The sequence below is a fragment of the Hyalella azteca genome, unplaced genomic scaffold (genome assembly GCF_000764305.2).
Source record: "Hyalella azteca isolate HAZT.00-mixed unplaced genomic scaffold, Hazt_2.0.2 contig9370, whole genome shotgun sequence".
NCBI classification, from domain to species: Eukaryota; Metazoa; Arthropoda; class Malacostraca; order Amphipoda; family Hyalellidae; genus Hyalella; species Hyalella azteca.
Window position 1 is genome coordinate 85,032 of NW_025939444.1, and position 14,649 is coordinate 99,680.

Consider the following 14,649-nt stretch of genomic DNA (forward strand, 5'->3'; position numbering starts at 1 on the left):
CTCCGGTAGTGACCATGCCTCAATTTTGACCTAATACCGCTATAGGCGGACTCATCGCAAGCTTGGAGTGTGTCGCTGCTAACATTTCGAACGTTTTCTGTTTGCAAGATACAATTGGATGAACTTGCCGTAGAGTCGAAAATTCAATAACTTGCAACGTATATGGACTATTGCTTAGATCTTTGAGTGGGACGTTCTTGTAATCCTTGTCATTATTTATCTATATTTAAAGTACGACTTCTTTCCTTCACCTGCCTTTCAATAAAATGCTTATTGTTTTATCTGCTTGCTTCGGTTGAGGTTTGCTGTTCGTCGGCATCATAATCCTTGAAGGAACCAATTTTTTATTCCGCTATTAGTTAAATTACTCTCAGTGCACTCAAGTTTAAGTATTTCAAACGAAGCGCTTCATAATTGCGAGCGAAGTTTGAAGCTTTACAATATTATTTTTAATACGTTGCTGTTGAGTGTTGAGTTTAGATTATTTATTGCCGCTGTGTTCGTATACCACCCAACTTGCTTCTGTAATTACGGGAAATCTATTCAGATATATAAATAAATATATTATTGAAATTATATGCGTTTGCATTTCTACTGCACGAAAGTTCTTTTCGAGGAATATTTGGATGGCTAACTTGTCAACTGTCTCATTAGGCCTATTCTAGGCCACACCAAACCCATTCTACAGCGCTAACAATACTACTTCCTGGAAATTTGCGAGTCATTTTTTGCATCCGCTTAATCTATCCGCATTTGCGTATTCGTCCCTTCGCAATAAAAGCGGTTGGAAATTGGAATCAGCTGACGTAATATTATCTAGAGTCACGTGCGTCACAGCGTGTAACTAAGAGATCTCTGTACACTGTACGACTACGTAGTGGTACCGTGGTACGGCTGTGGGCTGCATCGTCTGCGGCCAAATAAATCATTCATTGCTGACGGTTGGTAATTTTTTTTTGTAATTTACCAATAACTAAACCTTGGCTATGACGTCGTCAACTAGAGAAAATTTCCAATTGGCGCTTAACTTCGTCCCTAAAAGTTATTTAACTCAAGCCATCCAAGCTTCACAACACTCGGCCAAACAAATAAATCTTCTACTTCGACAGGTAATTTGCTGATATGGGGCGTTCCTAATGCGATAAAATTGCACAAAATCAGACTTATCAATTGAAGCTCTTTTTCGAAGTCAAATAAAAACAATATTATAGAACTAAAGCCAAAAGGTTGGCCTAGTTCAAGCTAGCGTAGTTCCTATTCATACTTCTAAGTAGGCTATTCTTCTTCATAAAATGACCTTCAATAATTAGGAAGTTAGAGCATGCATTATCATCATTCACCAATTGTCTCCAACAATTTGACAACTGTCTTCATCTCTGAAAAATTTTTTAGTTACAATCTGATTAAAATTAACACCCGTCACCCAGATTTTAAACCACATGGCTATAATTCTGTACAATAAAAACGGTATTATTGCAGATTAACTACATCCAAAAAAAAGGGTGTTTTTTTTTTAATTATATGTTTTTTGGGGTGTAGATTACGAATCTGAAATCCATTTATGACGGAATATAGGGATTTGGTAGGTTTCCATTCTAAAGGCTTTTTAATAAATATGGCAACATTTTGTGACGTTTCATCATTGCTGACGCGTAGTGAAGTGTTTCGAGAGTCATGTGAAGGCAACAGAACTTACGTAACGCGTACGGTTTTTTTTATAGTTTTTCATTTCTCGATGCGTCCTTAATGTGTCGGAATATACCGCGTTTACCCTATGTCTTCAGAAGATTTAGCTAACACATTTCTCTTTAAAAAGTTATTTTCATGTATTTTTGGTAATAAATTTTGATAGTTTAGATTGTTCAGCTTTTTCTAATGACAATTAATAGTGGTAGCAATTTAGGCCTAAAAAGATGATCTTGGCAACACTATCTCCAAATCCTGCTATGGGGCTTGATGATAAAATCTCAGCTAAACAGCCTGAACCATGAAGAGAATGTGGAATCAAGAGAAAGCATTGTAATCCTGTATGCCATGCTCCATATAAAAATATTACCATTCCTGGCCTTCCAAAAATTTGCCCTATTAGCAGAAAACCAATGTATTTGATTTGCAGTCACATTCAACATGGTTTAATTTACAAATAATAATATATGATTTTTTTACAATTTTGGATCATAAGGCTGATGGCTATTGACAGTAGATGCATTGATTGACCTCTTTATTAGTTATTTGAATGCTATAATTTTTTATGTTTTTAACAGGGTAAATTTCCTGAGAGTGGTTGGAGTGATGTTTTAATTGAAGAATTCCTCCAACAAATCTCAACTCTTGATTCCAATAACTTCCCTCATAATGTTGGAGTGGGGGAGCGGGAGGCAAGAATATTCTCAAGTAAGAGCATTTTAGCCTATATAGTTTTAGCATTACTGATTGAGTAAGAAGTAATGAAGGACCAGTTCAATGCTTTCCTTCCTAAATTTAGTTGAAAAAATTTTGACTGCTGCAATGATTAGGTATGAAGAATAGTTTCCTACTAAAAATAAATTGTTCCAAAGAAATTGTTTTAAGCTGTCTAATTTGTGCTGGTTATTCATGCTGCAATACCTTGAATCCTTTCAATACTGAATAGCAGCAGTAATATCTTGTCATTATACATACTACCCTGCATTAATCATTCTTATTAAAATATGCCTAATTTTTCAGGCCTAGTCAAAGCTCGTCACTGGGGCTTGGGTCATGGCATTGGGCGATCAGGAGACTTGTGTGCTAGTCAACCCAAGGCTGTGGGTAGCAGCCTGCTGTATAACCTTACCACCAGCATGGTTAAGGATGCCATTAAAGCTGCTGGTTTGTTGGTCTAACACTCTATTTTCCCATTAGCAGGCATCTATTGTACCTATGCAAAATATTTATCCAAACTTATTTGATGGTCAAATCTCATTATGATGTAAATTGAATTGTGTTTGAAAATTTCTGCAACTTTCTATATTTTTATGACTAAAATATTTGGGTCTGTGGGGATATCTATTAATTGTCCTCATTGCAATGTTTGTGGCAGGTGTTCCTGGTGCTGTTGATGTGGTGGTGCTGCCATGTGCTACGGGAGCTGCACTGATGCTCTGCCTGTCATCCCTGGCTGAGGTGCGCCCTGGTTCTGACTTGGTGGTGTGGCTGCGATGTGATCAGCGCTCTTGCTTCAAGGCTATCTATTCTGCTGGTCTGATGATCATTATTCTTTCTGTGCTACCGCACATCTTAAGTGTTACATGATCTCCTTTGTAGTTTTAAGTTTAACTAACTTCATGGCGTCGGTGGTTTTTCCATTACCTGGATTTGTCAGCATAATTATCTACTTGTGTAAATTCTAGTGCACTTATATGTCCATGTTTATGTTTACAGCAATTTTATTCCCATAAAGTAAAATAAAATCTTGGATAAAACATCATCCTGTTGCCAATTTTTAGTAAAGGTACTAACTTTGAGTTTTTAAAGTTTCCACTTGCTAAAATTTTTTGAATCCTACAATTCCTAACAATTCCAGGGCTGAAACCTGTGGTGGTTGACGGCATGTTGTCCGGTGACGAAGTAGTGAGCGATGTGGCGTGTGTTGAAGCCCTGCTGTCAGGTTCTGAATGTAAAAAAATAAGAGCCGTCGTCACCACGACCAGCTGCTTTGCTCCTCGAGCTCCTGACGACATCGAGAATATTGCTGTGCTCTGCAAGCAGCATGATGTCCCTCATGTCATCAACAATGCTTATGGTCTGCAGAGTACAAAACTCATGCATAGAATCAAAGAGTCTGCAAGAATTGGTCGTGTTGATATTGTTATTCAAAGCACAGACAAAAACTTCATGGTGCCTGTTGGTGGTGCCTTAGCTTTTACCTTCGATGAAGCCACTGCCAAGAGGATATCTGGTGCATATCCTGGTGAGGAGTTATTTATTTTCCTGTCGTTTGTTTTCATTGTTATATTTAAGAGCATCTTCTATTCAAAGATGGTGTTTTAAAATGAATATTACCAATCATTAAAATAATCTGAGTTGATTAACTCATTCTTGAGTATTCACACATATGTCGGGAAGAATCCTGCAAAAAATTTGATTTGACCAAGGAAGTAGACGATTCAAGGAATTCAACTGTCATGAACTTGTTAGAAATACCACCAAAATTTCGCTGCTTTCATACAATATTGAACAGAATTCTAAGCTGACTCATATGGGCCAGGCCGAGCGTCAATATCTCCCATCATGGATCTGTTCATGACGTTGCTGTCGATGGGCAAGGAGCGCTTCCTGGAGCTGCGGAAGGAGCGAAATGATCTTAAGAAACTTTTGGACTTGGAGCTTCAAGCGCTTGCTGAGCGACACTCCATTCGGACCTTGGCAGCTCCAAACAACCCCATCAGCACTGGTGAGATTCTTGTGTTGTTTGCAGCGAAATATGACAAAAAAATCTAGGAAAATGATTAAACAATGCAACTTCATGTGTCAAATCCTATTTAATGAACAGAGTAATTTCGACATCAAAGTAACTTCAATGGTGTCTATCTTCAATTTATTGGCATAGTTGATTGCCTCTACTGAATTCTGAACTTCAGATGTTAAGCATCCATCTCGCTGCTGGTGGTTATGCTTCCAACTCTTATTTAGTTGAGCGTGATGTTATCATCTGTGTATTTCCCCATGTAATTTCTACAATTTACTTTCCTTAATTTTCAGGACAATCAGGTACTACGTGTCACACTACATGACCATATTTAAGTGCACACGAGAAATTTTTCTTAGTTATAGTGCCTCATCGTAATAAGCTAATGTGCCATCGAGCTGCTTTACTCGTACTTGAATTCACTGGCCTTCTTTTCTCTCGTTTGAAATGTATTATTTTAGCACTTGAAGAACGTTGTACTTCTCGCATTGAACTCTATATCTTTTTCGAGCCTGTTGGGCGCACTGTTCATAACGTGTGGGGTTGTGGTTCTTGGTTGATTCGAGCGTTTCTGTACAAAACCTATAGCTTCGGGATATTATCTGGGCTTGAAGTCTGATTTTTGTAGGAAAAGCTGTTAGTGACTGGCTGACAGAGTTATAAACTCGTACGTATTTTTCGATTGTATAACTCCTATATGTTATTTATAAGTTGTACTTACCTTTATTCCCGATGCAAAGTATCCGAATATTCTGCCTCTTGACAGGCGTGGCACTGCCTGAAGGTACTGCCCCAAAGTCCGCCACGGCGCTGGGAGCGATGCTCTTCACACGCGGCGTGTCGGGAGCGCGTGTTGTGACGCCCGGCAAGTCGTCGTCCATTGGCAAAACTCACTTCGTAGGTCTGTAATAAATTCACGGTTCTTCGTTCAGTTCTGTTCATTTTCTGATCCACATTAAGTTTACATTTCAATGGATCTTTTGAAATGAGGGTGCAACTAAAGATAATTAATTTACTTTGAAAAATGTGCAAATCATTTAAACTTCAGATGGATGTTAACGAAACTAAGTTCTGTCACGCTTATAGTACGGTTTGTTCACCTGAGATTCATTAATTTGAGAAATATAGTACGTTTATGTAATTATTTATACACACGCAGTCTTCTTACTCAACTGCGAACCTCTATTGTTAATGCAATGAATTTATTTCACGTTTACCATTCACCAATGGATTGATGTTGTGTTGCAGGCTGGGGTAGCCACCACAAAAGTTACCCTGTCTCGTACCTGACCGCATCAGCCAGTATCGGCATGACGCGCAGTGACGTCATCGGTTTCATCGCATGTCTCGACCGCTGTCTCACTGAGTGGAGACGAAAAGAACCTGTCCCCAACTCGCTTACAGTGCAACAAAATGGCAATGCTGATGCCAATGAAAATTCAGATCAAGTGCACTCGTTGATAAATAATAAACACTGTATCCAAGATAAAGAAAATTCAAACGGATTGACTAGTGAAGAATAAGTGATGGAATAATTTACGTCCAGATAAACCCATCCTGTGTGTTGATTGCTGAAAAATGTTTTATGTTGATTTAGTTCTTATTCACATGTTTGCGTTATTGCTTTTCGTAATTTCCACGAAAGGAGAGTGAACCATTATTCAAGTTCTTTAGTAATAAATTGTGGCACAATATTTGCTTCTTAATTGTCTCGGTTTGATTTGTCTTCTATTGAAAACCTCAAATTGCCCAAAATCCCGCACTATTCACTTTCGTTTTCTCAACTTTATAGGTAGGCTTTTATGGAGCCGAGCCTTGAACTGTGTCGTCCACTTATCGCAATTGAGGCAGGTTGCAGCTTTGAATTAAGTGTGCTTCCTTATTGCCCCTTTATCTTATGATTTTTTTTGATGCATTCCTTTGGATTGGATTACATTGTTTCTATTGAAGATGTAATTAATGTTGGCGTTAAAACTAACAGCAAATTTTAATATTTTGCAGAAAGCTCTTTGATTGAATTCTTCTTTTTTGGTAACATTAAAAAATGCTGTGGTTTGAGTTATTTCATATCCACGTTATTTGATGCCTCAAATTTTCCAGAGATTTTCTCTTTTAGGTTACGTACTATTTTCTGTATGTTGCAAGCTATGGCTATTACAGATTGACTCGAATTACTTTTTTTAGAAGGCCACGTAGATGTTTTTTTGTACATTAGATTCTTTGACGCCAATGATACCAACATCGTATTTTAACGGGTCCTTAAATATCACAATTTATTTCGAGCTCATGAATTCTACTTACTTTTGCCACTAATTTTTAGAGATATTTTTCCTACATTTTTCATGCAATTTTCTCATGTTTTTTGTCTGTTTTCCTTACACTTTTAATGCATTGTTCCTGAAGCATTTAAAAAACTACTGAAAAATCTGCATTCATTTGATGAACATTTATCATGCATTTCTTATTACTTTTAACACATTTGTTCACTTTGATGACCTTTTATTTTTTTCGCATATTAACTATATTAAGTTAGATTGTTTTCCTATAATCACACCGTACGTTTGCGTCTGGGGTTTGGTGTTGGAAATGTAATAGAGGGTTATTCCAGCGCCTTATTCCCACACCAGGATATGAAAATTTGCTGGAACCAAGTTAAGGGGCATAGACACTTAAGAAATGGCTGAAAAGTAGGCATCTAATTTGAAATTCCAACTGTTCTTTGTTCTCCTCATGGTTGAATTAATATAGTATTATTTCAACCATGGTTCTACTTTCATGCATGTGACATTGAATAGTACCCGGAGGCTGGTTCAGGATTATTTATCCCATACAATCTCCGTCAACCTGTAAGTTATTCATTTGCTGACCTCGCATGTATTTTTTTACACAGTTACCAAAGAATAAAAATCATGAATTTTCTCCGAAAGTGTTAACCTTTACTGTGAATGAAGAAAAGTTTGTAATTTTACGTATGAAGGTGTAAATGTATTCTCAAACTAAGTGACCTTAAAGTATTAGGAATGTCTGAATATATGCACATGAAAAGTATTAGAAATTTTTCAATCGGCTTCTGACAGTCTGGGAAAGTCCGCGGTAACCAAGGACATGTTCTGAGGTATGAATCCAATAAATATTGTTCACCTCAAATGAGAAATGATTGAGTTTTGCCGCTATGAATATTAACAGAAAATAAAAACGGAAACCTGAAGTACATCACTGCAACTGAATTTTGTCATTATTGTGAAAAACGTAAAAATTGTTCGAGTTTCAAGGTGATGAAAATTTTGCTTGAGAAACAATAAGCTACGGCGAAACTCGGCTATTTAAGGGCCCTTTAATTAAAGCTCACAAGAAACTGGGACAGCAACGCAGGTCAAAGTCCTGTCACCCCGTATATGCGGATGAGATTGGAAGTCCCTCTTTGTAAATTTTTTTTTATCGTACCTCTAACTCTCTTTCGCCAAAGAACATTGAGAAATTGAAACTAAAGTTCGATTATGGAGTATTTTATGCTTTCTATATTTTCCACCTAGAGAATCGTCAAAGGGGCCTTCGATAAATAGTGTGAATTCTGCGACCGAAGAAAAAGTTTAGCCTTATAGACCTAGAGGGCTCACTCGGGTGGTTTTGTATTGAAGCTTGCACCTTCTCTTCGGAAACCCCTTAAGAAATTGAGTTTACAAGTCATCGATCCTGTGCATCAGCATGACCTTCGGGTTTTAATTGGTTGGTCAAACAAATAAAGGTATGCAAGATGAACGCCTTGTAGTAAGATTTTTTTTTTTGCCTTCTGCAGCTAAGCGACGGCTCAGATGAGTGCCCTTGTTTCAATTCCTATAGACATCCATTTTTTTCGTGCACTCTGCGGTCCCAACGTGGCTCATTCTACGTCTCGGACTCATTTCATTTTTCAGCTACATATGCTAGCTGAAAATTCAACAGATTTGCAATGGACTAAATACCCCCTAAATCTGTATTAAAATTCGTATATAAGGGTACCAGCTGTGATTACCCTAGACTGGTTGGCCATTTAGCACGTTTGAACGCCAAACTTTCTTAAATTTACGAATATAAGAATTTCAACAGAAATTTGTGGATTAAAAAAATTAAATAATCTACTGAATATATTTTCACAGTTAACTTCTGCTGCCATAACAGATAGACCGTGATTATCACGGTCGATAAATTAGGATAGATCATTGCAAATATAATTTATTTTCATTTAATGTATTCCCAGAATAAGGCAAATAGACTATGGTACCATGTTTTTGAGGCGGGAAAAAAAGTTGTCTTATAATGCATTATAGATATTATTAGGGTATTTCTTTTCAGATCTTCAAAAAGTCCCCATATCACCACTTCTGCTGAGTTCGGTTGGTTTTTCGACGTAATCGGCCGTGATGCCATAGCCATGGCTGGGCTTACGCGAAGTGTTCGTGCCCTTCAGAGCGCGACGAAAATTTTTTTTCCTCTCGTCCAGGGCGTTAGGTCTGCTGCACGTGAGTGAAAATTTTAGACTCGATCGTTTTTACTCGTCTTTCGATTCATGTGACAAAAGTTCTCCAAAATTTTTTGCAAAAATTTCAACCATGAGAGAAATCAATCTCACATTTTTATCTAAAATATACGGTATGGCAAAATAATTTGGTGCACTTTCTGTTATGTATGCTTTAATACTAGCTAGTTTTACGACTGGTAGAATTTTAATAATCAAGTATGTACCATTAATTTTAATGAGATTAATGGAGATTTTATGTGCATTAGGTTTGTCTTTAGCCTACCTGTTTTCTAAATTTTGTAGAATTCTAATGTTGTAGGTAGCTCACAGCCTTCAAGGTCTTGCAGTATAAAATAAAAAAAAAACAAGCAATTTTTACATTAAGATTGAACTCTTTAGAAATTATTTGATTCAATTGATTTGATAAATATGTTGCAAATGTCAATGCCTATTGCCTAATAAATGTCTAAACTGGAAAATGTTGAATGTCTGAACTTGAGTTCAGACATTCAACAAGAATTTACATGATAAATTCTTTTTAATACCATAAGCTGCGCATAACCTTGTGTTTGGGCTAAAAGATTGAAGAATACCTATTTTTAAAAACTTTTTAATGTTGTGGCTCAATTGTACACTTTATAAACAAGTAGATATGTAATAATTTATCTACCAGAAATCTTGATTTTGTTGCTCAAAAAATTCAATAAAGCTCTACCATCATGACACTTGAGTTGCCACCTGGCACCTAACAAAAGCCAAAGCAGATACTACTGTACTTACCTTGCCACTTATCACTAAAAATCATGTAATTTTTTTAATTATCATTTTTATCTAAAAGCCATGTTATTTGCATTTCAGCAGGTTTTCAAATCCTAGTTCTGACCAGTACTTCATAGTTTATAATTATGACTGATGAGCAAAAGTGCAGTATCTTCCAATCCATGTGGCTACTTGTGTGTCATTGACAATAGATGGTTCTTATTGAAGGCCAGCAACTTCAGTGCTATGGTACTGTTAGCAACATTGATGGTTCTTGCAAAACTAAGCATAAATCAAAAGCAGTAAGAAAGTATGAATTTTTTTATAATTTTGAAGACTGGGCCCCCTCATATAGATAAAGTAAAAATATGGCCTGTTTGAGCTGGTATTTCTCAGATATAATTCATAGTATATTTTTTAAAATTTGTAGAATTTTCAAGTGTTATTATAATCTTTCATAAATAAGTTTCAGAACATTAAAAAAATTATGAAGCACATAATTCTTGGAATAATTTTTTCATACATTCCATTGTGTAAGCATTTCATTATTCCTAATATATTGCAACTTAAATGATTCATTTCCAGACTGGAATGATGACTGGAAGCCTGGTCCTTATCCTAAAACTGAGGCTGAGAGGATAGCTGCTGCCCGCAAGTATGGATTGCTGCCTGAAGATTATGAGCCATATCCTGATGATGGATGGGGCTATGGTGACTACCCAAAGTTACCAATAGTGTCTGCTGAGAGCAGAGATCCTTATGAGGATTATGATTTCCCAGAGTATCGGCGAAACTTTGGAGAGCCTGTAAGTGGTTCCCATGTCATGGATGGTTGGACAAATGCAGCAAATGCTTGCAATGTAACCTCAGTGTGTCGGCTGCTGAAATTCCCTAATGAGATTTTTGTGCTTGCAGGTGTTGAGTAGAATGAATGATAGGACCAGATTAAAGATATTTGGTCCACTGTTATGTTTAGTAATTGTCCATTTCACTGAAATTAACAACATTTTATTTTAAATGTTTTGATTGAAATAAAATTTCTTCTTTTGATATTTGCATTTCATTCCCTCTTTCTTTGATCAAATTTTAAATAGGTTGGTATTTAAATCCTACAGAATAACCAATGTAAAACCATTGGCATAGGTTTTGACCATCATTTCCGTACTAAAAATACCCTTTTGCTAACCATTATGAATTGTGATCAATTTTTAAATTACTGTTAGGGATTAAACTTGAGCATTACTTTTTGTTTGCACATACATATGGATTGCTATTTTACAGGTGCATGCTGATTTTGACATATATGGACTGGACCGCATCAAGCATGAGCACACAGATCCTCAAACCCCACTGCAGCAGCTGGGCTTCTTTGTCTGTATTGTGGGTGGGTGTTCCCTCATGGCGTACCTGTGTCATGGTACTGGCAAATATGAAATGGTGAGTCCTGAACTCTAGGCCTATGCAAAGCCTCACATCTGATGTTGATTATTTTTTGCATGGTGCTTCATAATTAATGCAAGTGCAATAGGATAAACCTAAAATATTATGGCGAGAGATGTAACCAATCCGCATGATTTATCAGCTAAAGCTTTTCATGAAACGAGGTACATTTAAAGACAGGTTTTCAGTGGGCCTTAACTTTTACTATTGCACCATTCACTGACAACTATCAACAAAGAGGTCTGTCAGGGGTGGAATTTTGCAACACTAGCTCCGGTAAACTAAGTACCTGAAACCTGCCGACGGCTCACTTACAATCATTATTTAGATGACAAAAACTGTTCGTTTCCAAGTAAATTATGTTCTGCACCCATAGTGCCGTTGATTTTTCCAGTTACATATATATATATATATACTCGAATTTACATCTTCCATCTTTTCATGAAGCAATTTTAATTAACAATTTCATTACTCTACCAAGGGCAGCCATCATGAGAAATTTTGCACATTTGCGGACATTTTTTGCTAAGTTAGATTAAAAAATAATTGATGAAAATAGTAGCAATTATTTCCAAATAATGAATTATAGGAGTAGGCAATTTAAGCAGGAATTTGATTTTGTCGTAAAGGTTATGACAAGAGAACGTCTCTCTATTAATTAACTTTCATTTTTTCAGAAGCCGCCGCAAATCCCTTACAGCGGAGAAGTTCACTACACTTTTGAGAAAGCTGATAGCCAGTGAGATGGGAAGTGGATTGTAAATATGAAAGTATTACACACATTTGATCTTCTCATTTCCCCTTCTACCATTTTCGAGAAAAAATATGGATATTCTTTTGGCACACTAGTTTGATCCTAATAACTTGTTCATAGAATCGATTGGTCCTATCCTGGAATTATTTAAAAAATGCATAAGTTAATGACATATGCTCTATATTAAAATACAGAGGATATTAAAATGATTTTTGTTTTCTAGTCTTTATTTTAAATAATATAAATCTATTCTAGGTAACACATTGTGAAGCGATTTTGCAATGGCGACGCACTACGACCCTCTGAAAAAAAGAAAATGGTGAAAATAATTCATTCGGTTTTATCAAAATTTCTCTTATATGGGGGGCAAAAGTGAAAAAAGGATATTCAAGACACTTAATCTACAGAGAATTGACAAGGATAAATATAAATATCTATATATATATATAGATATTCGATTCTAAATATTACTGTTATGATAAAAATTTTTATGGAGACAATGCAAGGCAATCGAAACTTCCTCTTATTGTGGTACGCATACTCACACAATGATGTTATTGATGGGAATGTGAATGAGCTTAACGAAGAATCCAATAAAGCCCATGATAGCAAATCCCACGGCTGTGGCCACGGCAATCTTCTGGAACTCTTTACGATCAGGTTTTGTGCACCGCTTGATGAGGCGATATGAATCTTTGCTGAACTGCTTAGCAGGTTCAACAATTTGCATCACCTGGTCCATTGTGTTGGGCAACTTCAACTGAAATAAACCAAAAGTATTATTTAATGACATATTCTATGAGATACACAACAATGGTGGTCCTAGAACCATAGGTTAAAAACTGCAGCAATATGAAAAAGCTCTTAATTTTTGTGTGTTGACCTGTGGCAGTGGTTCCCAAAGTGGGTGATATCGCTCCCTAGGGGCGGGGGAAAGATTGTGGGGGGCGGCAAGGAAGAAAAGGGCGGCAGTCCGAAGTCGAAGTTCGAACGTTTGTTAGACGATTTGTACGTAGCACAAGACTCACAATGAGTTTTTTTTTTCACCCAGATCTAATTTTGAGCGCATTTTCTCATTTATGGAAAAAATGCACTATTGTGCTCGCCATGTCCGTCCGTCCGTCTGTCCGTGACCTCAAGTTTTCGCCGACGAGAAAATGCGCGCTCTGTCACTCACTGCAGTGAGTACTGAGTTATATTTTTCAACCTCTTCTGGGTTTACGTCTCTGATAAATAAACGGCCGGACTCCCGGACAATTTTCAAATTTAATTATCAAGAAATATCTCTCAAACTAATGAACTTAATTCGATGAAACTTTGTACACGTATTTATTAGGACGTAACCGTAATGTTTAGTTCATGAAATTTTTTTTGAATTTTGCCTTCATTTGTTTTTGCTATAGTTATATGGCAATACGGACCGAAATTCACAGTGATCAAGGAATTTCTTCCAAACTACTGGACAGATTCGAACGAAAATTTGAATTTACAGTCCTAACTACCGAACGGTAATGTTTAGCTCGTGAAAAAATTTTCGATTGTATCTTCGTTCGCGATTTTTAGCGCATTTTCTCATTTATGGAAAAAAATGCACTATTGTACTCGCCATGTCCGTCTGTCCGTCCGTGACCTCAAGTTTCCGTCGTCGAGAAAATGCGCTCTTTGTCACTCACTGCAGTGAGTACTGAGTTATATTTTTATTCATTTCACCTTCATTCGTGATTTAAACAGCAATACGTGCTTTAATTCGAAGTAATAAAGAAATTTCCCAAACTACTGACCAGATTTGAACGAAACTTGGTATTTTAATACCTAACCTCAGCAACGGTGATGTTCAGCTCGTTACAATTCTTTCGATTTATCCTTCGTTTGCGAGTTATACGGCTATACGTCAACGGCTCTTGGTTAAACCAGCCGGTAGAAAAGCCGGTCGTTTCTCCTATATCTACATAACTCGCGATCGAAAGCAAAATAGGAAAATTGTCACGAGCTGAACATCACCGTTAGGTTAGGTATTTATATACAAAGTTTTGTTGAAATCTATTCAGTAGTCGAGAAGAAATTTTTTGATCGCCGCGAATTTAAGCGATAAATTATCAGGCGATACGAGCCGAATATAAGGAAGTGTGAAATCAAGAATGATGGCGAAAAAAAAACTCGCAAATGAAGGTAAAATCCATACATTTTTAGAAGCTAAAAAAGTCACCGTTTGGTAGTTAGGATTGTATATTCAAAATTTCTTTGATCCCTGCGAAATTCTTTGATCTCTGCGAATTTCGGCCTGTATCGCAATATAAACTCACAAATAAAGGTGAAATTTAAATTATTTTCACGTGCTAAAAATCATCGTTAGGTTTTGATGAATACATGTTCCAAGTTTCATTGAGCTGCGTTTATTAGTTTGGGAGATATTACTTGATAATTGAATTTGGAGATTGGTCGTGAGACCGGCCACGAGTCCGGCCGTAAATTTGCCCGAGACGTCCTATAGGTTTCTAGTGCTGAAACTTAAAACAGCTGAAAAACATATTGGTTCACCAAATGGGGTTCTATTTGTGGAATAGTAAACATTTGTGTTTAGCCTTTTTCTTTTAAAACTGTAGTGTACTAAATTTCAAGAAAGAGGCATATGTTTTTATATGTGTCTGTGGGGGGCGCTAGAAATTCAATAGGGAACCAAAGGGGGTGCCAGCCTGAAAAAGTTTGGGAACCATTGGCTTATGGGCACCGTAGTTCTTGTCTACTGATAAAAACACAAATCGTAATACA

At 36.7% G+C, this 14,649-nt stretch overlaps 2 protein-coding genes across 2 annotated transcripts; both read left to right on the forward strand.

Annotated features, from left to right (window-relative positions):
- The first annotated feature begins 745 nt into the window (after positions 1-745).
- Positions 746-7,576, forward strand: LOC108674145 (O-phosphoseryl-tRNA(Sec) selenium transferase). The gene is made up of 8 exons (XM_018162053.2): positions 746-1,109; positions 2,265-2,394; positions 2,707-2,850; positions 3,062-3,220; positions 3,545-3,931; positions 4,229-4,414; positions 5,196-5,330; positions 5,678-7,576. The coding sequence occupies exons 1-8, from the start codon at positions 987-989 to the stop codon at positions 5,950-5,952; spliced, it is 1,539 nt and encodes a 512-aa protein (XP_018017542.1). The 5' UTR covers positions 746-986; the 3' UTR covers positions 5,953-7,576.
- A 1,204-nt stretch (positions 7,577-8,780) lies between these two features.
- LOC108674146 (NADH dehydrogenase [ubiquinone] 1 beta subcomplex subunit 8, mitochondrial) lies at positions 8,781-11,908 on the forward strand. Its single transcript, XM_018162056.2, has 4 exons — positions 8,781-8,928; positions 10,272-10,492; positions 10,968-11,123; positions 11,804-11,908. Exons 1-4 carry the CDS (start codon positions 8,841-8,843, stop codon positions 11,867-11,869), a joined length of 531 nt encoding a protein of 176 aa, XP_018017545.1. The 5' UTR covers positions 8,781-8,840; the 3' UTR covers positions 11,870-11,908.
- Positions 11,909-14,649: the final 2,741 nt, after the last annotated feature.